Here is a 21,195-nt window from a genome sequence, read left to right as displayed (position 1 = left end):
GAAACATCTTTAACCTCCAGTCATTATTTTTCATGTAACAAAGCAAAAAATATATATTTTTAAATATCACTGCATATTTTTAAAATGGGAGAGAAAAGTGGTCATCCATTTTGGCAATGGTCAGACTCACCACTGTCTGTTTCATCAGATGTCTTTGGCTTGTTGCTTCTCATTTCAGGTTACTAGATGCCCTCTGAAAGAAAGGAAATATAATAGATGAAGTGCATGATTCAATACACAAATATATACTTTATCTAGACATACACCAATATAATTAATAATAATAATAATAATAATAATAATAATAATTAATAATTGCTTACACTTATATAGCGCTTTTCTGGACACTCCACTCAAAGCGCTTTACAGGTAATGGGGACTCCCCTCCACCACCACCAATGTGCAGCATCCACCTGGATGATGCGACTGCAGCCATAGTGCGCCAGAACGCTCACCACACATCAGCTATCAGTGGGGAGGAGAGCAGAGTAATGTAGCCAATTCATAGAGGGGGATTATTAGGAGGCCATGATTAGTAAGGGCCAATTGGAATTTTGGCCAGGACACCGGGGTTACACCCCTACTCTTTTCGAGAAGCACCCTGGGATTTTTAATGACCACAGAGAGTCAGGACCTCGGTTTTACGTCTCATCCGAAGGACGGCGCCTGTTTACAGTATAGTGTCCCCGTCACTATACTGGGGCATTAGGACCCACATGGACCGCAGGGTGAGCCCCCCCCGCTGGCCCCACTTACACCTCTTCCAGCAGCAACCTTAGTTTTTCCCAGGAGGTCTCCCATCCAGGTACTGACCAGGCTCACACCTGCTTAGCTTCAGTGGGTTGCCAGTTGTGAGTTGCAGGGTGATAGATATATTCATAACTGTTAAAAATACTACGTCAACGGGATTCTCAGCACTTCCGTATTTATGAAAAATACATAGTATTCACGGGTTTACAAAATCAACCAAAGACTGCAAGTCAAAAACCTAAACTCACAGCTCACATTTTAACCGTGTTTAAAATTTTCATTAGTTATAAATAAAAACAGACACCTTTAATAACCGTTTTTGACAACGCTGTTAGAAAACAGCATATATGACATGGGTGGCAATGTCTTCAGAGATCCATTTCCGAGTTGCAGTAAATGTAATAAAACAAAAACGCTGACCTATTAAAGAATAAAACAGTAGAAAACACAATTTAGATGTGACGACTGATAAAATCAACAGCATTTAAGTACTGAAAGTATCAGTAAATTCATATTGCTAACCACTTTTCCCTACAATGCTTTCTGAAGTAAAAGTTAAGTCTAGGCCTGTATGTTGGAGCTTAACCTGACAGTGTAGGAGCTCATTTTTATAAAGCAATTTGCTGTCTGCATAGATAATTTAAAACTCATATCAGTTAGATTAACTTTACTATACCCATTTCTAACAAAATACCACACTTCTAGGTGTAAACCAATCCAAAACCAGACGAACGCTGAACAACAAAAACACATAGAACAGCAACTATCCATTTCTTGACCACATCATCCATTTCATAGTCATGGAGGGCTGGAGCCTGTCCCTGCAATCAACAGGCACAAAGCAGGATACACTATACACCCTGGACGAGATGCCTGTCCATCGCACAGCACAGACACAACAACATGCACACACTCACACCAGGGCCAGTTTTTCCCCAAAAGCAAATGAGCCCATCTTTATGTCCTTTGACTGTGGGAGGAAGCGTCACTAATGGAGAAGGAAACATACAAACTCCATGCAGAGAGGACCCCATGCCTGGAACTGAACCCAGGACCCCAGTGCTGGGAGCCAGTAATACATACAGTAAGATAAAAAGTTCAGGAAAAGGAAGTAGACTGACAGGGGACATGGAAATATTAACCAGCTTACAACTACAAAGGAACCTTAACTGAAGACAATACAACCTTTCTTGAGCTCCCAAACAGAACTGACATGTAGGTTTCCAGTATACTCTAAAATAGACAAGTGACACTGACTAAAGATGATTCAAGATGTTTAAGTTCCACTTGTAGTGGATTCACAGACTATCACAAAATCCTGTGCTCAGCTGGTTTTCAGCAATCACATTATACCAATATGTGATTTTTAAAACATTAGACTATATATAAATATAAATATTCTTCTGTTTAACACTTTGTGCAGGTATATCTTAAAGTAGTGTCAAGTCTTTATAATGGTGGACCAGTGTGTCTGCTGCTTAAAGACAAATCAAACCAATACTGACATCAATGGACCAATTTAACTAGTTAAATGATAGCTTAAGAATTCTCTTACATATGTTAAGTAAAATAAAGGCACGCTCACAGGTGAATTTTACAACTCAGAAATGACACAATCTTCAGTATTAAAACATTTGAGTATAAAGCACTGCACACGTTATTTAGGATGACAGACTCTCAGGTATCGAGCTGTGTTATCTTCTTGCTTGCCAACTGAAAGATGCACACTCACTGATTAATCTTTGTGGCCATAAAACCACCATATGATTTTGACAGAGTAAATTTTTTTCATGTTTTTACAAATGCATTATGTGCTAGGCTACAAACAGCCAAGTATATGAAATATTCTTTTATATATATTGATAATCAACCTAAAACTACAAAAAAACACAGTAGACAAATTAGACTTAAGGAGGTAGGCTGACTTTGTCCTTTCCAAACAGTCTTTGTGCATAATGAAAGAAGTGGTTGTGTGGGGAACCCCCTATCTTTGCAGTTGTTGCTTGTATTTTTCAGCATTTTCAGACGCTGGCAAACATACCTTAATTTACTCCCTAGACGAGACCATAAATCAATCCGCTTCTTCCGATTCAGGGTCACAGGGGAGACGGAGCCTATGACAGCAAGCAATGCACACAAGGCAGGGTACATCCTGGACGGGATGCCAATCCATCGCAAGGCAGACAGTCAAAGAGACTAGGGGACCGCTTCAGAGAACATGTTGGGGCTGTGAAGATTAAAGACTTCTCCAAGCCCATAGTTTCTCATTTCACCTCAGATGGCCATGATCACACTGATCTCCCCGTCTGTGTTCTCAAAGGAAGGTTGCTTAACTCCCATAGCAAACAGACACCAGAAACAAAAATTATCCTGAAACTTCACACCATCCCCCTTCTCTCAATGACAGACTTGTTTTTGTGTAATCTTCTCTATTCACATGCAGGTTTCAACTTCACACCTCTCTTCACCTCTCCCCACTTCGCACCACCTGAGCAGCCACTCTGCCTCTCCCCTGCTCCTACCTCCTCCACTCTCCCAGCTTTTGTTCTCCTAGGCCAGTGGTTCTCAAACTTTTTGGACCAAGTACCACCCCTGATCAAACCAAAGCATCCAATTACCACCTACAAGTCACATTCTCATAGGAACCCCACAAATTCTCAGACCAACATGAGCGCGCGTACGTGCACACACTCACACACACATCATAAATATTATAATAAACTTTATTTTATATAGTGCCTTTAAAGGCGGCTTCTCAAAGCGCTTTACAGAAAAAAAACAGGAACAACAATTAAAAATAAACAATAAAAAAGTGCCATTTCAGCGAGAGGGGTGAGCCTGTTTAGTTGAGCAAAGCAGATGTGAATTCATTTTGCAAGCCTTGATACAATTCACAACAGAGTCTAACAGATTTTAAATTGTCAGGCATTTTCTTGACGGCAAAGGTCTCACGGTGGATACTGCAATGCGTCCAATCATTTCTGGAGCAACCCCTCTAATTCGTGCAACTGCACCGCTGTGTCGGCTTGTCACTGCTCTAGCACCGTCTGCACAAACTCTGATGCATTTTATCCAGTTGATGTCATTCTCTTCAATAAATTCATTCAGAAGCTGAAATACGTGCGCTCCTGTAGTTCCTGTTGGTAGCGGCTTACAGAACAGAAAGTCCTCATGGGACGTACCCTCAAACTCGTATCTAACATAAACGAGCGAATAGGCCAAAGTGACTGTGTCTTTCAGAGGAGGCAGCAGGTTGAGCTGTTTAGCAGCTTTTTCTCCACACAATACATGTCAGCTCTTTTGCCAACGGTAAATAAGGGCCTTCGAAAATTGTGTGAGGCTTACCTGCTTTAGCAATCCGCAAGCTTGCATTTTTCCCCGTTTCCTTTTCAGGAGTCCGTCTCAGAAGTTAAAAGAAGTTTTTATTTCTTGTGCATGGGAGTGAAACACAGACGTTCGGTGTATTTTTCTCAAATTAACCTAGAACAGTTCTTAAATATTTTTCTGTTATCTATCACACTTTCCTGTGCTCACAAGATTGCCAGCGTTCATAGCACGCATTTCTATGCATTCTGTGCTTACAACATTGGCATTGTTCCAAAATCAGGCACATTCTCCTACCTCCCTATTTGCTGGAGATGCTTTTTTTTTTAAATACAATTGGTCACTTACGTTACATAGGCTGCGTATTCGACATGTATTAAAATAGAAAATATGAAAACCCGTCCCGATTTTTCAGTGCACACAACAAAGTTCCAGGCTCATATGGCGTACCACCTGGCAGCGCTCCGCGTGAGAACCACTGTCCTATGCTATTTAATCTTTGCTGTCTGCCCTGTCTTTCTCACACCCGAAGAAGGCTCCACAGCCAAAAAGTTGTTCTTTCTTCTCTTTTCAGCATGGAATAAACCTGTTACTTGTTCCTTTGCAGCCTACACATGCTGACGCAGCTACCCACCTGAACTAATTACGTAAGTGTTAACACAAATACCTGGATAAATACTTCTAATAACATTTTAAATTCTTATGTCAAGAACGTCATCTAAAGGTTCTGAGTAGCATAAAGTTTAATTTACTGTGGTTATTGTGATTATGAATTTCAAACTGCGTGTGACCCAGAAATAGGATCATAATGCTTTTTGTCTCATTTCTTACCAAAAATGCAGTTTAGAACTTTATCTGTTTGGGTTTTTTTTCTAAAAATCGAAAAATCCTAAGTCAAAATGCTGAAATTTTTAAAGCTGTTAATTTTAATAAACTTTAATTGTACACGTACAGTATATTTGTCAATGTCTATGATGATAGCAATAACTTCAGAAATGTGTACAAAAAAGGTGGGTTACAATGTAGCCCATTTCATTACCAGTAAGTTGAAGGTCTAGACAGGTGTCCCTCCCCGACATTGCAGAGGGCACATTTATCACTTATCTGAGCACACATTGCCCATGTCACCTCAGAATCACTCGACACTAAGACTAAAAAGTGGTACAAACACTTGATTTCTCAAGCCACCCCTTCTGTGGTTATAAGCACCAAGGTGGCTCATATGTTCATGCAGCTGCAGCTATCACTGCAGCTCTGTTGTATTGAAAAATATTAATTTGTAAAGAACATTCACATTTTCATAATGGCCCAGGAACACTGCCAAAGAAAAAACTCAATAGATCTTTAAATTGGTCTGTTCTTCCTCATTTACTTTTTCATTTAAAGAAACTTAATTTCAGGGGAGGAAAAGCCTTTTCCATGGGTATCCTCTCTTTATGAAAGTATACAAGCCACTATATCTGCTTGTGATCCATTATCAAACATGTCAGGACTTCTGAAATGTTTATACTCCTTAAGCTCAGGCAAACTCAACTTACAGAAACTCATTTGAAAGAAGTATGTTTTTAAGATATATTTTGATCAAACTTGTATTCATTTTTCTTTTATTACTTTTTCATGGTAAGTGAACCTGTGAAGGAATGAGCAATAAGTAGATCACTTTATTAACCCTATACAATTTCTTGCTTTAGGAATTTCTCTTTTCGCTTAACCCAGCTTACTCTCCATGAGACACAGACACACAGACAGGGAGAGAGAAGCCTGGGGTCAGAGCACAGGGTCAGCCATTGTACAACGCCCCTGGAGCAGTTGGGGTTAAGGGCCTTGCTTAGGGGCCCAACGGAGTACCTTAACCCCCTTAAGGCCTTAATCCCCTGAACTGGGTTAAGGCAGGATTCCTCTGCCGGCCGTGGGATTTGAACCGGCAACCTTCCAGCCAGAGTTGCAGATCCTTAGCCACAGAGCCACCATTATTAACAAAAGATAAAATAACAAAAACCTTCCTGCCTCACTCATGAAAATCTAGAGATCAAGCCTTAACTTAATATTTTACATTTTGTAATTTTACTCTCGTCCTCTCTATAATCACACACAAGGTTACCAATCACACAAAATAAATACTTACAAATCAAAACATAGTATTTCTACATCACAAACGGTGTCACATTTTATGATTTGTTCCCCGTGAATTAACAGTCTGATTCCACAAGATACACAATTAAGGACCTATTTTTTAGGGTTTCATTAGTTATTACTTTTAGGAAAATTTGAGCCTTTGTTTATCACTTGGACATTGTGTGTAATAATGTGTAAATAAAAGTAAAATTGATTTCGATTTAATGCATCCTGATTTCTGTCTTTTAGGATACAAAAGTTATTTTGGAAAGGATGTGGAGATTTTTCTATATGAAAATCACAATTTAAAACAATAAATATGAATATTACTAAAAATAGTCAGTTTAGGTTCAAAACAAAAACTATAAACTGTCAAATACACAAAGAAAAGCAGTAGTACCTAAAACCACTCAATGGAAGAACACAATGCGAAGAATAATTCCATGCAACAAACGGATCATACAGAAATGTCAGCAACAGAGGGAGGAAAAGCCAGACAGCCTGAACTGCAGCAATAGCCGGATGTCGGGGATGGACAGTCCTGTAGCTACTGGGTATATCTCCCTGCAGGGTTGCAAGTGAAGAGAAAGATGGGGTACATGAAGGAGGAGAGGAAGCAGAAGCAGCAACTATGTGACCAGAAAAGAAAAACAGAGTGAAAGGAGTACCCTCTGCATTTCTACATGATATAGATTCAAATGTGTTCATACGTTGGCAATCTATTCAGTGGACCCTGCCTTGGCTCCAACAATGTCAAGAAGTTGCCAACCTAAGCTTTTTAAAAGATTTGCAAGCTTATTTATTAATATAAAACTTATTTAGTAGCTCTTACCCTGTGCTTTGTTTCTTTATTCTTTTGTAAAGTTCATTTGCACCCAAGCTTGAATTCCATGAAAAATGGCACCAGTCTGGGCTCAAAAGATCCTGGGAAATGTTGTAATCTGTCTGTTCTTCAATTCAGATTGGGACATAGGGACCAGAATATGAAAGCCAACCATAAACCATAAAATTAAATTTGTTCATAAGCATTTGATATAAAATACATTTCACTCACCTGAGATTAAATGGGCGAAGAAGCTAAAATGCATTGAATTAAAAGCACCAAATGAAGTCACCACCATGTAACAATTTTTGAAGATACAAGTCAGGCAAAATGTATAGTTACAGTAGGATCATATCTGAATCAGGTACAATCCATTAACTTATTCTATCTTCCTTTAGGATGCAGAAACTAGATTTTCAAATTGATACAAAAGTGTGCACCACTGTAGTTCTAGTTTAAACTATGTAGTGTCTACTTAGTTCAAATGAGCAGTCTGTTAAGGCACTGCTGATGTAAGTGTTTCCACAATGCATCTGTATTCTTGCCTCTCCAAATTCAAAAACATGAATATGTTTGAAGGAGCCCGGGCAGTACCCTTCCCTATTTTTCTTGCATGTTGACAGACACATTGGCATGCACCACAGACAGTGCAATCTGATGATGCCAGTTTTTATATAACTCCCCAATGTTTGCATTTGGGTGCAGGTTAACCTCCCAATCCACTTTTCTGACCACACACAGAGTTAAATATCTTATTAGCCTCTACCTGAGGGGGCAGCAACCATCACATCAATCATGAACTTCTTGATGATGAACTTTAGTCATAGAGACTCAAACAATGTTGAAATTAGGGATTTTTTCATGGCATTACTTGACTTGTTGAGGTTAATTTGTTTTAACTTGGATCTTTGAACAATTTAAAAATCCCCATGATGACACGGAACTAAGTTTTGTTTCTATGTTCAGCTTCCTTTAATATCTAGTGGCAATTAAGGGGCATTGCAAAAACTCCTTTACACTTTGAAACTTTGCAAAAACATTACAGGATTAAATTAAAAGGACATTGTAGTTTTACACTGTACACTACAGAGTTAGTCATTTGTGTTATACTACTGATGTATTCCATAGGCTACTCCTTTTGAAATATTTTATCATGTCATTTACATTTATTGATATACATCTATTTTTGTTGTTTATCAAAATCCACAATTAAAGCTGTAATCACTAGCCTGGATTGTTTTAGTTTCTAACGTCCAATTAGAAAACACCAGTACACATTCAGTAAATGCTGAGCTGGTGCTGTAGCATTTGTTCATTCTGATGCACCTTCTCATGATCAACACAAAGCAGAACAATCTACTATGAATGCTACCTCCCTAGTACACTGAATAAGAAGGATTAATTCCTTTAAGTATTAAATCTTTAATGGCACTCAAAAAAATCAATCTGACCTCACTAGACTATGTATAGGTTTCGCAGAGAGCCATGATGTTTCTCACACCTGCTAGACTTATCACAGCCTAAAAAAAGATCTCAATTACAATAATTGAATTTTACTTATAGGGAAAATCAAGAGTCTACTGTATAATTTACAGTATACTGTACTGGCAGAACTACTGTTTTGTATGAGGAGTGCTCTAACTTATTTACTGTAACCATCCTAATTCAGCTCACTGTGGTTTCTATACACTGCAAAACAAGAAACTTATCATTACTTGGATTTTATCATTTACATTTTAGATATTGTTTAACATAACAGATATTGAGCAACAAAATTTATCTTTGTTTACTGACTACATTCCACCCCTGCCTTTCACAGTTGCATAAGAACTTAATTATTTAATTAGAGCGAGTGCTGAAATGATTTAACCTGTTGAATTTAATGCCCACAAGAAAAACGCAGAAAGGAACTAATATACCAGATTATCAGAAGAACACCGTCTTCACACCAATGGTATATAGGAGCAACACATTAGGTAGACTCACCGGCACTGGAGTCAAGTCATCCTCTAGTTACGGATAAAAACTTTATGTAGATCACCTAGATGAACATTAGCCATTGCAGTGCAGATGGGCAGAATTAAAAAAAGCATGAAGTGTCTAAAGGCTACAGAAGATAAGATCACTTTATTAGCAATATACAATTTCTTGCATTAGGAATTTGTCTTTTCACATACCCCAGCTTACTCTCCATGAGACACACAGGCACACAGACAGGGAGAGAAGCTTGAGGTTCGAGCACAGGGTCAGCCATTTATACACCACCCCTGGAGCAGTTCGGGTTAAGGGCCTTGCTCAAGAGCCCAATGGAGTAGGATTCCCCTGCCGCCTGCAGGATTTGAACCAGCAACCTTCCAGCCACAAGCGGAGATGCCAAACAAGTACAGTATGCGGGATGAACCCACTAAATGATCAGTATGCGAGATGAGCTGGGACAACATGTAGCATCCAAGGTTTAGAAACCAGTGAACAGACACACACTTGTCCAGACTACAAAAAGTGAATGGGACAGAAACCCACAAGAGACTGTCTGCAGAAGGTGCAGAGTATGTTGTAGCTTGTGTTGCTTCTAAAAGAGACCAGTCAAGCTAGTAGTGAGTGACTTTCACAGTAGACACTCTGTTGATGACCCGTTAATGAAAAATATTAATGTATTTACCTGTTATAGCTGTTCACTTACATGTCTGTGTACCTGCTATAAAAAAGTAGTGTTATTTTAGTCATATCTTTGGTAATTGGTCGGAGTTGGTTTGGTAATTTGTTTGATGATCATTTACCATATATTTACACAAAGCCCCACACGAAGGCACATCATGAACCAAAACAGCACAGCATCTTGCAAAATGTACAACATTCAATTTAATTTGAGTGCATAAAACATCTGATTAAGTGTTTAAAGTTTTCCTTATGCCAAAGAGACCACCTACAAACTTTAAGCTACAAGTTTGGGTCTTAGTCACAGGATGCTTCTTCACATGCTGCTGCCCTGAAAGTCAACTAAAAAATAACTAGTTCTGAAGTAGTTTCAGGTTTACTTGACAAACTTACAGCTTTGCTGTTTCAAAGTTTTTCTGAGAGTACAGAACAAATCTGGATTTAAGTCAACTACATGGCTGACTCAATTTGTACAAAAGACTGTCGTACTTAAATGATTTAATACTGACATGGTTCACAGCCAGGAATTTTAGGCGACATTAACAGATGCTGTCTTTTAAATTAAATGAAAATTACTTCAATGCAAAAAAAAGTCATGAGCAAACAGTGATTTAATGGAACTGAATAAGTAGAAATTATCATAAAATAAAAGACACTTAAATTCTAACATTCAAACTGCAGAATTTTCATCAGCTGCTGGTCTGAGGTTTCACTGGCTCAATTAAAAGACATTGGTACAGTTTTAAAAATTAGTATTACAGTTCTTAGGACAGATGGCTGTGCAATGATGGAGAAGTTGGGACAAACTGTGCAATTAAACTAAGGCTATTGTCCCACAAGATATAAACAGTGACCAATGAAGAGGAGGCCATTTTGGAATCCAAACAGCAAAAGCATTAACCATCTGCAGTATATCCTTTCTTTTCAAAAAAGTAAATCAAGTTACTTACTATTTTCAACCACTGACAATGTATGCTGAATAATGCAAACAAATTAAAAAATTAAAGATCCTGACAGCTGACACTTATTCACAACTGTGAAACTCACTGGAGTTGTCTAATGGAAATGTTTTAAAAGCTTATTACAGATGCCAGATTACCATACTTACATCGAAATAAATTCCTATAGAATGTTACACCACAGGGACCTAATTAACAAGAAAAAAGTGTAAGATGTCCGCACTGTTCAAAGATGATGATTGTGCTTACTTATGGAAGCATTAAGCAAAAGAGAGACTTGATACTTTCACTCGCATATGCTAAATGAAATCCATTCTCGTTTTCGGAAGGAGAATCATTAGTGACTAAAACAATATTAAAAGTTACAACGTCAGTAACAATGTTACGTGATTTGAAAACCTTTAGAGCAATGGAAGCGTATCTAGCACTTCTACAACATGCACCACCCATTCTCTTATTTTGTTGCGATAATGAAAAGAACTCGTGTATTTAATGTTATCTGAATTTTGAAAATGTTACTTCCGTTACGTGTGATTATGCAAAAATCGTACTCTCAATCTTCTTCTGTTAAGTAACCCCGTAACATAAATGTTAAATCGCTCTAGTTAACACTACCACATCAATACAGTGACAGAATCACAAGACGTAAATAATCATAGATTTCAGGAATGAGACTCGATTATTTAAAGGTTAATTTTTACAAGACTTATGTTTCTAAACTATATTAAAGGGAGAACAATCATGTGGTATATCACATATTCAAATTATTTAGAATGATGGTCGATGTTACTTCACTTTTTCAGTTGAAAATTGATTTATACTGCAATCCGAAATGTAGGTTTTGAACCCGCTCGGTGAATCGATTTGTTTTTGCGCGTGTGGCACACTTAGCCGAAGACTCCGTTTCTCCTGCTCACTAAGCTAAACCAGTGCAAACTGGTTTCAAACTTGTGGAGTTAGACAGTAGATTGAACAGATAATACACATCACATCTACATCTAGGGGTGAATTTGACTCTGTAGCAGCGAGTACAACAATTTCATTTTAATTTCAGTGAAACCTCGGCGAAATCAATTCTCAACCTTGTCAGCTGCCTATGGAGTCCTGACTGGCCTGGATCGAGTCAGAAACACAGGCCTCTGAGCCGAGTAGCCTACACCTTTACCTCGCGTCTCCAACTCACATTTCGCCCTTTGTTTAGCTCAGAAGTAACACGATAACTGTACTCTAAACAGCGTGTTGCAGGCAAAACATATCTAAAGCCCAGCTAACCATCAGGTAGGAAGAGCTGGAACAAAACCAAACGTCCTGCTGGCCGTGCTATTTACATTTTGTTTACAGAGCAGACCTTTCCGCTAATCCCAGCCCAAACTCGTGAGGGACATTAACGATTGGCGTTGAGAAGCAGCACAACAAACTGGTGATTGCCCCAAATGTGGGGACTGTCCAAGACAACAACATTACCCTGGTAATACAGTTCCGTGCTTTTTCTGGGTTCACTAAAACACGATTGAGCTGTTAACAATATTTCCGATATGCGCAGTGATGCTCCCTAGTTTGCTAAGCGAACATCTTAAAAAGAAAATACTTTTCAGTGCTAACGTGCATACCCAAGAAACTAGGCTTGAGCACTGACATTTTAAAATCGTTGGGGTTTGTATTCGATTTTACGTATGAGCAGCGATGGGTAAGGTTATTTAAACTTTGACTAATGGCAAGCCACATGTAAACTAAAATGACCCTTCAACTCTCGAGGCCTAAACTTTTGTCTGAACCAACTTAAAGGGAATTTCTAGGGGAAGATCAGAGTCAGATACCCACAGGCCACTTCGGAGCAATCCTAAATACATTACGAAAGTCATTTCAACTGTAAACACCGTCGCTTCTTAACAGCGAAATATCAAAAGGCAGTACGAAGTTCTCCTTCCAGTTTTATAACGCCACATATTTTCTATTCTTCCACTTACCGCTTAGAAAAGGCAGACGATTCAGGTACAAAACGCTATCTCCGGTTGTGCAAAAGCCAACATGGAGTCCCCCCTCGTCCTCTGTCAGTGTATTTCCGGGAATCCTGTCCCCTACACTGCGGGAAAAGATACGAAATCCCGCCGATTTGAATGCACGGAAAGCTCGCTGTAGGTTTGTAGGCTCCTCGGCCACATGTCGGTCACAGATTCTCCGTGCGTAAAGAAGTCCGCTGGGTGTCGCTGTGCAGCCGTCTCTTTAATTTTATGAAAAATTGACGCACAGAAAGGGAGGAGTGGTCGAATACGGTTTCGTCAGAAAGAGAAGGAAATGGGAAGTGGAGTCCATTTTCTGAGCCAAGGCCTGGTCTCCAGAATAAAATCACAGCGACGACTGCTGGACCAACATTGAGTTACACTTAAACCAATGCACCTAGAAAATGTTTTAATCAAATTATGGAAAAGCAACTGAAGCGATACATGGATTTCTGTTAAACTACTTACAAACAATGTTTATTTTCATATTTTAACAATTGATGTGTAGACAGCTTCGCAACTGTTATGTTATGTTAAATGACGTACTTGTGCAAGTGGCATTCTTTTAAAAAATATTACAAATACTTTTCACGGAGTATCCTCATTTGTGTCAGTTTTAATTCCACTTGAACATTTGAAGTTTAGCGCAAGAAGCACTTGTATGTGCGCATTTAAAAATACGATCTGAAATATAAGAACAAAGTTACGAATAAGCTTAAAACCTGTACGAGATGTTGGGGTTTAGTTCTCAAATTGAGGATATGTTTTCAAATACTTGGTTGAATTTAATCCTCAAGCCCATAGCTCTAAGAACCCTTACTTTGTGAATGTTTCATAGCGGCCTCCCCACCTGTGTCTGCACATCACGATAAACAATACTACATGATAAACAGCTGCTAAACAATAACAATAATGCTAAACAATTCTAACAATGTTTAGAAAGTTATAAGATTACTCCTGAGACTAAATCCTGAGTGAAGAAACAGTTAAAAATTAAATAATGTGTTAAATTAATGGTTAACTTACTTCATTAAGAGTTCATTTGGAAAGAAAACTGCAAGGCTGCTTTAGGGCCAGGATTAGGATACACTTGTTTGGAACAACCCTGGTTCTAAGACCTACTGGGGCGTAGCTCTCAAGAACAAAGCTTGGCCATGCATAGTACAGAAGATGAGTTTAAAACCTTTATTTTTTTCTCTTATATCAATGATGATCAAACTTTACCAACAGATGCCAATGTCGAAGAATATTACAGTTTCTCAACATTCACCCTAACTCCCAAGACTGTAGAAAAACTAAGCAGTTGTATCACAAACCCTGAGTAGCACTAGTCCTGGACTACCTCATGTTAATGTAGATTAGCAAATCTCTGATGTGTGCTAAATGCATGTGAAGTTATTCATGGTCTGGATCTGACATGAAATTTAGTTCTATCAAATTGTTTTATCTCATCTCTCAATCAGAGACAGACAGGGAACATAAAAACAACAACCAAGGAAGGAGTACAGCACATCTCTTTTCCCACTCAATCTCTTCCTTTTTAATTCAAGCCATCCAATACAGTATGTGCCCTTCTTAACAGTCAATTGCTCAAAAACAGTTTCATTTTGAAACAGCACATTCCAAGACACATCTTCAAACAAAGGAACATGTTATTAATTGTGGCAACAGCATAGAGGATTATAGGATCTGCTTATTATTAATTGAACTGTGTGTCATAATATCATAACTTTATCTTCATCAAGCATTTCAAATTCACTAGCACAATTTAAACCATTCTCCTTGGCACAGAGTCAGGCATCAGCAATATTTCTACAGTAAACCTTGATTGAATATAGAAAATTCTGTGACAAAGGTTGCCTCTATTCACTGACTAAAGTGATGCTGATGAGTAAGGATTTGACCATGATGAGACCCACAGTTCCAGAAAACATTGTCTGCTATATGTTATCGGAATTAGCCCTTTTCTAATCCCGATTACATCTGCTCTCAGGGCCAGTTAAGGTAAAGGACTTCTGTTTTATTCATTTCATAGCCTATCATTGGTATATACATATATTTATTCAAGAAGAGATCTTTGTTGCGGTTTTTATCACACAAATAAAAAAAAATCATGGTCAATATTTTTTTCATATGCACTTTAGTTTCCATAGGCCCTAGGCACAGTGCCTACTATGCCAATTGGATATTATGGTCCTGTCTGCTGTAGCGAAATCAAGCTCTGAAGCTTGTTGTTGAAATGTTCCAGTTCTCTCTTGATGTTGAATCACTAATAACACCAGCTATATTCTAACATACAAGAATTGGTTGCTAAGTGGACACTAAGATGTGAATCAGTTTCTGTGAAATTCCAGATTTCCCCATTCCAGTATTCTACAATTGCTGGCTATGACATCTTGTAAATAAGTAACAGAACTCATTAATGTGTTGTTTTTGTACGACTGGGATATACTACTACTACTACTACTACTACTACTACTACTAATAATAATAATAATAATAATAATAATAATAATAATAATAATAATAATAATAAAAATAATTGCTTACACTTATATAGCGCTTTTCTGGACACTCCACTCAAAGCGCTTTACAGGTAATGGGGACTCCCCTCCACCACCACCAATGTGCAGCCCCCACCTGGATGATGCGACGGCAGCCATAGTGCACCAGAACACTCACCACACATCAGCTATTAGTGGGGAGGAGAGCAGAGTAATGTAGCCAATTCATAGAGGGGGATTATTAGGAGGCCATTATTGGTAAGGGCCAAAGGGAAATTTGGCCAGGACCCCGGGGTTACACCCTTACTCTTTTCGAGAAATGCCCTGGGATTTTTAATGACCACAGAGAGTCAGAACCTCGGTTTTACATCTCATCCGAAGGACGGGCTCAATGCATTTCCTTGCATTTCCAATGCATTTCCTTGCAATGCAAATTTCCTTCTCAATGCATATGCTCAACACCCTTGTGCCAAGTGATAAACCATAGAATGTTTACACTTGTGTTTGTTGCATTTTTGTTACCAATTTGCAAATTTTATACAGTCACTTTCTCAGTGAGTCTTTGGAGAAAACAGACAAACAGATTCCTTGCAGACAGTGACCTGAAACAAAGTAATTCAGTCACTTAGTTCTTTTCACATGTGGTTTTGAAATAGAAATTGCTGCCTTGTTTTTTGACTGGGGGACAAGAACATCATGTAACACTGGCCAAGTGATACGAACTGATATTCAGTAAATCACATACCTACAGTACTTGTGGAGATTCATTCAAACAGCCTCTGACTGGTTTCCACTGCAACATGGCACATCCTGGTTGAATTTGCTGTGTATTGCTGTCTATTTAAACAAAAACAGTATCCTGTATATAGAACATCAAATACAGTTAACGTATCATAAAGCTCTATGGAGACTTTATGTTGCAACAAGTTTGTCAAGAAGCCTTCTGGGCTATATAGTCTGTTTTGATATCCGCCTCGATTGGCTGTATTTTTTCGAAAGTGTGACAGGGATTTGTTTAATGAAAACCATTTTTCATGAATTGCTAGTACTGAATGGACAAAAATGTAATTAAAAGAGGATCACATAGGATATCTCCTCAATGTGAATTTTGATTGGATTTGAAAGCGTCTAGAACTAATTTCTTTCTGAGATCTGTTGGAAAAAAATTCACATAGACCCAACCTATTTTGAACAATATAAAAAATGTGCAGTAATCCTGTGATGTATTTATTCCCTTTGAATACCACTAAGTAGGTTACACCTTCATGGTGAAATCTAAAATGATCATTTTAGATATAAACCTTGGACCTGTTGCACTCCAAGACAGGCTCCGGCTCCTTGGCTGTATTGGATAAAGTGGTTAAAAAATAAATGGTTAAATCATTTTTCAGGCACGCTGAAGAATACTTGCTGAATTTCCTTCTTTTAACACAAGATGTAGCTGTTTCTTTAAGAACAGAAATGTTTCAAGAATTTGAGATTCATTATTAATGCACAATAATGAAAGTCTGATGTATTTCACCTCTTCTGCTGAAGTCCCACTTACTTGAAATGCTGAGTGCCATGTCAAGATGATATTAGTAAACAGTTGTTGAAGTGGAAGATTGATTTATTTCTAACATAGTCACAAATTGATTGAATTAGTTTTGGGAAATTTCCCATTTTTAAATATAAAAACAATTAAGCCTCGAAGAAAGTCAATAACAACATCACTGAGGAAAGCATTTCATTTTGTGACGGAGTATTCCTGTTTTTTTTTTTACCTCAAGAGTTAATCCATATAATTTAAAGCAGTCTTTCTTCATTTTTTTAAATTAACCAAACTTTGCACAACCTATACATGTCACGATATTCCTAATAATAAATACATTTGCTGTGCCCCTAGACTAGGCTTACCAATAGCACATATAAAGTAGAACACAGAATTAAACTATGTATATACTGTACTGCTGTTTTCATGTTTCTATATGCAGTGTATACCATGCTAATGAAATACAAAATTGTGTTTACATTTGGCTTCTACTGCTCCTACTGATCTCTAATAACATTACAGATTAGTTTAATACACTCAGTCTTCAGTCTTCAGTCTTCAGTCTTCACCTCTGAGCTTGAGCTTTTGGCTGAGAAGAATGATCAAAGAGTTTATTCCTTAAATATCATTTTGTATCACTTTTCCCATGTTTTCTAAAAGAAAATTAGTTCAGTATTTGCCAAGAGACTCATACAAAAAGTAGGTAATTCATTCAACTATATTTGTTTTCCATGGAGCCCATGACAAAGGTTTCTCACACATTGCTTAGTTATATTCGGTTTTTTTTTTGCTATATATTTTTATATCAGTTTTGATTTTGGTGTCATTTGGTGTTTGGTGTCAAATGCATTACATTCCCTTAATTGGTATTTTGTTTTAATAGGATTATTTCTAAATAATATTTTCTCAATAATGCGATAAAAAAAGATCAGATCTCAAAGTGCCTTCTGGCAGCTTTTTAACTTATATATAGTATATATACAGTATATGAATATTATTTTTTGTTTATGGATCATTCAATAAGACCATACTGGACAAATTTCTCTCTTTGCTGAAAACAGAAATAGATGTGTGCTGCACAACGTAGCATTAAAGCTTGTACTCTGTTTCTGAATTTCACATTGTAGTGTGGCACTCTGCACTCCAGTCAAAAGCTTTGATGTTAATAGATTTCTACGCCATTTGCATTAAGCATTGATTGTACTGTTACAGCACAGCTGTTAGGCTTGTGTGACCCCTGTACCATCCCACAGCAGAGGACTAAAGGCTCTTTCACAGAAGTGTCCAGCAATACAGCCTTAGAATATGTGATTTTATCTTACAAACGTTCTATTCAAATCAGAGCACAAATAATTGTATTGATGTTTTTTTTTTCCTGTGAGGGATAGAATTAGTATGGTATGTATTTCTTCTTAGAATGCTAAGACATATCATCAAGTGTCTTTTAAGATCTTTAAATCTGCTACAGCATTCATATTTTACTGTTGTTAATTATTTCTTATTCTTTAAAATAAATGCTACCACACTATTATTTTTTCCCAATATTTTATTATTTGATGTTTCTACTATGCTATCACAATTACCTTCTGATGAGAGTTTTCAGATAATAAGATGTCTTATTTGCAAATGACCCAGTACACATTTATTTAATAATTTAATCATTTCTTAAAAACACGATATAGCACCTGCCTCATGCCTAAACTGCCCAGGTGTTAAGTACTTCTGATTTGTCAACTATCTGACAGATCCCTCCGAAATACAGTGGATATTATGTGTGTTCATAATAATAATAATACTGACAACAACAAAAACAACAACAATAATAATACTGACAACAACAACAACAATAATAATAATAATAATAATAATAATAATAATAATAATAATAATAATAATAATACCTTACACTTATATATCCCTTTTCTGGACACTACACTCAAAGCACTTTACAGGTAATAGGGACCCCACTCCATTACCACCAATATGCAGGATCCCCCTGGATATATGCAACGACAGCCATAGTGCGCCAGACCAATCACAATACATCAGTTATCATTGCCGAGGAGAACAGGGTGATGAAACAAATTCATAGCCAATTCATGGGGATTTATTGGTAAAGGCCAAGGGGAAATTTGGCCGGGACATCACACCTACTCTTTTCGAGAAATGCCCTAGGATTTTAAATGACCACAGAGAGTCAGGACCTCGGTTCTTTATATTACATACAGTCACTGAATCTGTAGTGTGTAGAATCTCTTTGCTTTTTAGATTCTTTCCGTTAAATACTTAGGAGAAGCAAGACATGCAAACTACCGATTTCTGTTTTCATTGTCATTTAATAATACTTTGTTTTCTCTTTTCTATCCATTCATTTTAAGGTGGACTGTTTGGAGGCCCAGGTCCAGAATCCAGCTCCTTTATCGGTCGTAAGATCAACAGCCGATCCTCTACAAAGCCCTTCCCAGAGAAATCCCAAGGAAACCAGTTGAACACTGGACACTGTTGAACATTACCATACAGGATTGTGCTTTTCCTACCATGCCGATGCCGGCCAGAGAAGGATAGGCTCCCCCTTTCAAACCTTGGTTCCTCTCAAGGTTTCTTCCTACTTTAGTCCAGGGAGTTTTTCCTTGCCACTGTTGTCTTGCTTGCTCACTGGGGGTTCAGGCCCAGAAAGTACAGTACAGCCAGAGTTTCAGTTGGAGTACATTCTCATTTAGATGAGAAATTGTTCTATTCAAGCCACCTGGTGAGCTGTAATAAAATTCTTAACCTTGAAATATTAACTCTGCCCAGTTGCCCCCCCACCCCCTACAAACAGCATAATCACTGAAACCTGCCGTATTCTTGTTAGTGCTGTGTTTGTGCCGGTTTGTGCCGTTGAAAGTACTGCTTGTGCTGCTTTCGTTACCAAGATATAGCGCCTTGTTTTTTTAGGTAATCATGCGACTGTCTACAAGGAAGTTTAAAGGTACCAACACACTCGGTACTTTTAATTACTTGATGTGATGAAAGCAACGGGTGCAATTTGTTTCGGTGCAATCTTCTTTCGCGAATTGTAATTGTAATTTATATTCACAACTGTAAAAATATTTTTCAAGTTAGATAAGACTTTATTGATCCCGAAGGGAAATTGATGAAGCCAGAAGTTGCACTACCGTGTGTAACGATCATTATAACATTCTCGAAAATGAAGCTTTCAAAGAGGTTTTCACTGAAAATGCAGAAAATATATCAGCCATTAGTTCAACTCTTAACGCTGGGGTCAACTTATCAAAGATCACAATTGAAAGATCTGGTGGTCATGATCTTTCTGTATTTGCCTCATACTACAAAGGCATTACATTGAAATGCAGAACATCCACCCCACTGGACTCAAATTGTCCCAATCACAAACCCCTCCTCTTAAGGATGCTCCAGCCCTTCCTCGTTTTCCTGATCTCCTGCATCTGCCACCGGTTCCTGTCCCTGTCCTATAAGAGCCAGACATTCCTGACAATCTGGGCTCAGCTCTGGAAGATGGACACCCAGAAGCCCGCCTACCCATGAGTCCAGGAGGTGCTCGACGGCATAGGCTTCTCAACGGCATCCTGACCATCTGGGTCCGGGGCTGGGAGCGACTGGCCCTGTTACCCCCTTTTATTCCCCCAACCCTTCACCAGATCCCGCTCCGGCTTTTAACTTTGTTAGTCTTTGTCAAGGATGGACCACCCGGCTCTGGACATTTGCCTCCCCACGGATTTCCCTACGAACACCCTTCGGACTTGTTTGCTTGGACCACGCCCCCCTGTTCGTCTACCAGCCCAGTTCCTTGTCTCCTCCCTGTCTGTTCACTCCCTTCCAGATTGTACTGTCTGCATAGGGTCCTGAAAGACGCTTTGTGACACAAATTGCACAAAATGCAAGCCAGTTGTTTTCATCACATTGAGTAATTAAAATACCGACCTTTAGACCTTTATCTTTAAACATCCTTGTAAGATATATGTTCGGTTATTTTATCTGAAAATAAAAATACTTTCCAATATTTCTGTGGTCTGCATGTGTGAGACAGTAGAGTTTCCAATGTTTTTATGCAGTTGAGTTATGAACTACCTGGGTCAACTAAGTGCATAGTGCCCCCTTTAAAAAATCCTGGTTCTTTTTCACATTCACGATTTGTTCTTTTTCCATAAGAAATATATAAACACAATGGTCTTGTGATAAAGGAAGTTGCTAATCTTAACTTTTTCTAATACGTGGCTTGAAAGACAAGTCAAATCTTTAAACAGCCCTTGATTTGCATATTAATTTAAAAAGGACACAATGAGAAACTGATTGCTTCTTCACATTTTTTAAAAAGGGCACAGCTACTGTGTGAAGTATTGAGGCGAGCTAGTTAAAGCCTCTTTGTAAGAACATGCAGCTGATATTGGTGACAAATGTAATTTTCCTGTTCATGTGAACGCACAGAAGATACTGGTATTATATACAAAATTAAACGCCACCCGCAAATCAGGCAAACAGAGACATAAAATTGCAGAATTGTTATCCTCAC

General features: G+C 38.1%; 1 protein-coding gene across 1 annotated transcript in view; it reads right to left on the bottom strand.

Annotated features, from left to right (window-relative positions):
• scaf11 (SR-related CTD-associated factor 11) overlaps nt 1-12,838 on the bottom strand; it is a 36,380-nt gene extending 23,542 nt beyond the window's left edge. Inside the window, exons 1-2 of the mRNA XM_088644784.1 lie at nt 12,594-12,838; nt 131-193 (exon numbers count right to left, since the gene is read on the bottom strand). Coding sequence (XP_088500910.1) covers nt 131-173 — 43 coding nt within the window. The 5' untranslated portion in view covers nt 174-193; nt 12,594-12,838. The remainder of the gene's footprint in view (nt 1-130; nt 194-12,593) is intronic.
• Between the last annotated feature and the right edge of the window lie 8,357 nt (nt 12,839-21,195).

The sequence above is a fragment of the Lepisosteus platostomus genome, chromosome 9 (assembly GCF_059453375.1).
Source record: "Lepisosteus platostomus isolate fLepPlt1 chromosome 9, fLepPlt1.hap1, whole genome shotgun sequence".
Lineage (NCBI taxonomy): Eukaryota > Metazoa > Chordata > Actinopteri > Semionotiformes > Lepisosteidae > Lepisosteus > Lepisosteus platostomus.
This window is presented reverse-complemented; position numbering and strand designations above follow the sequence as displayed.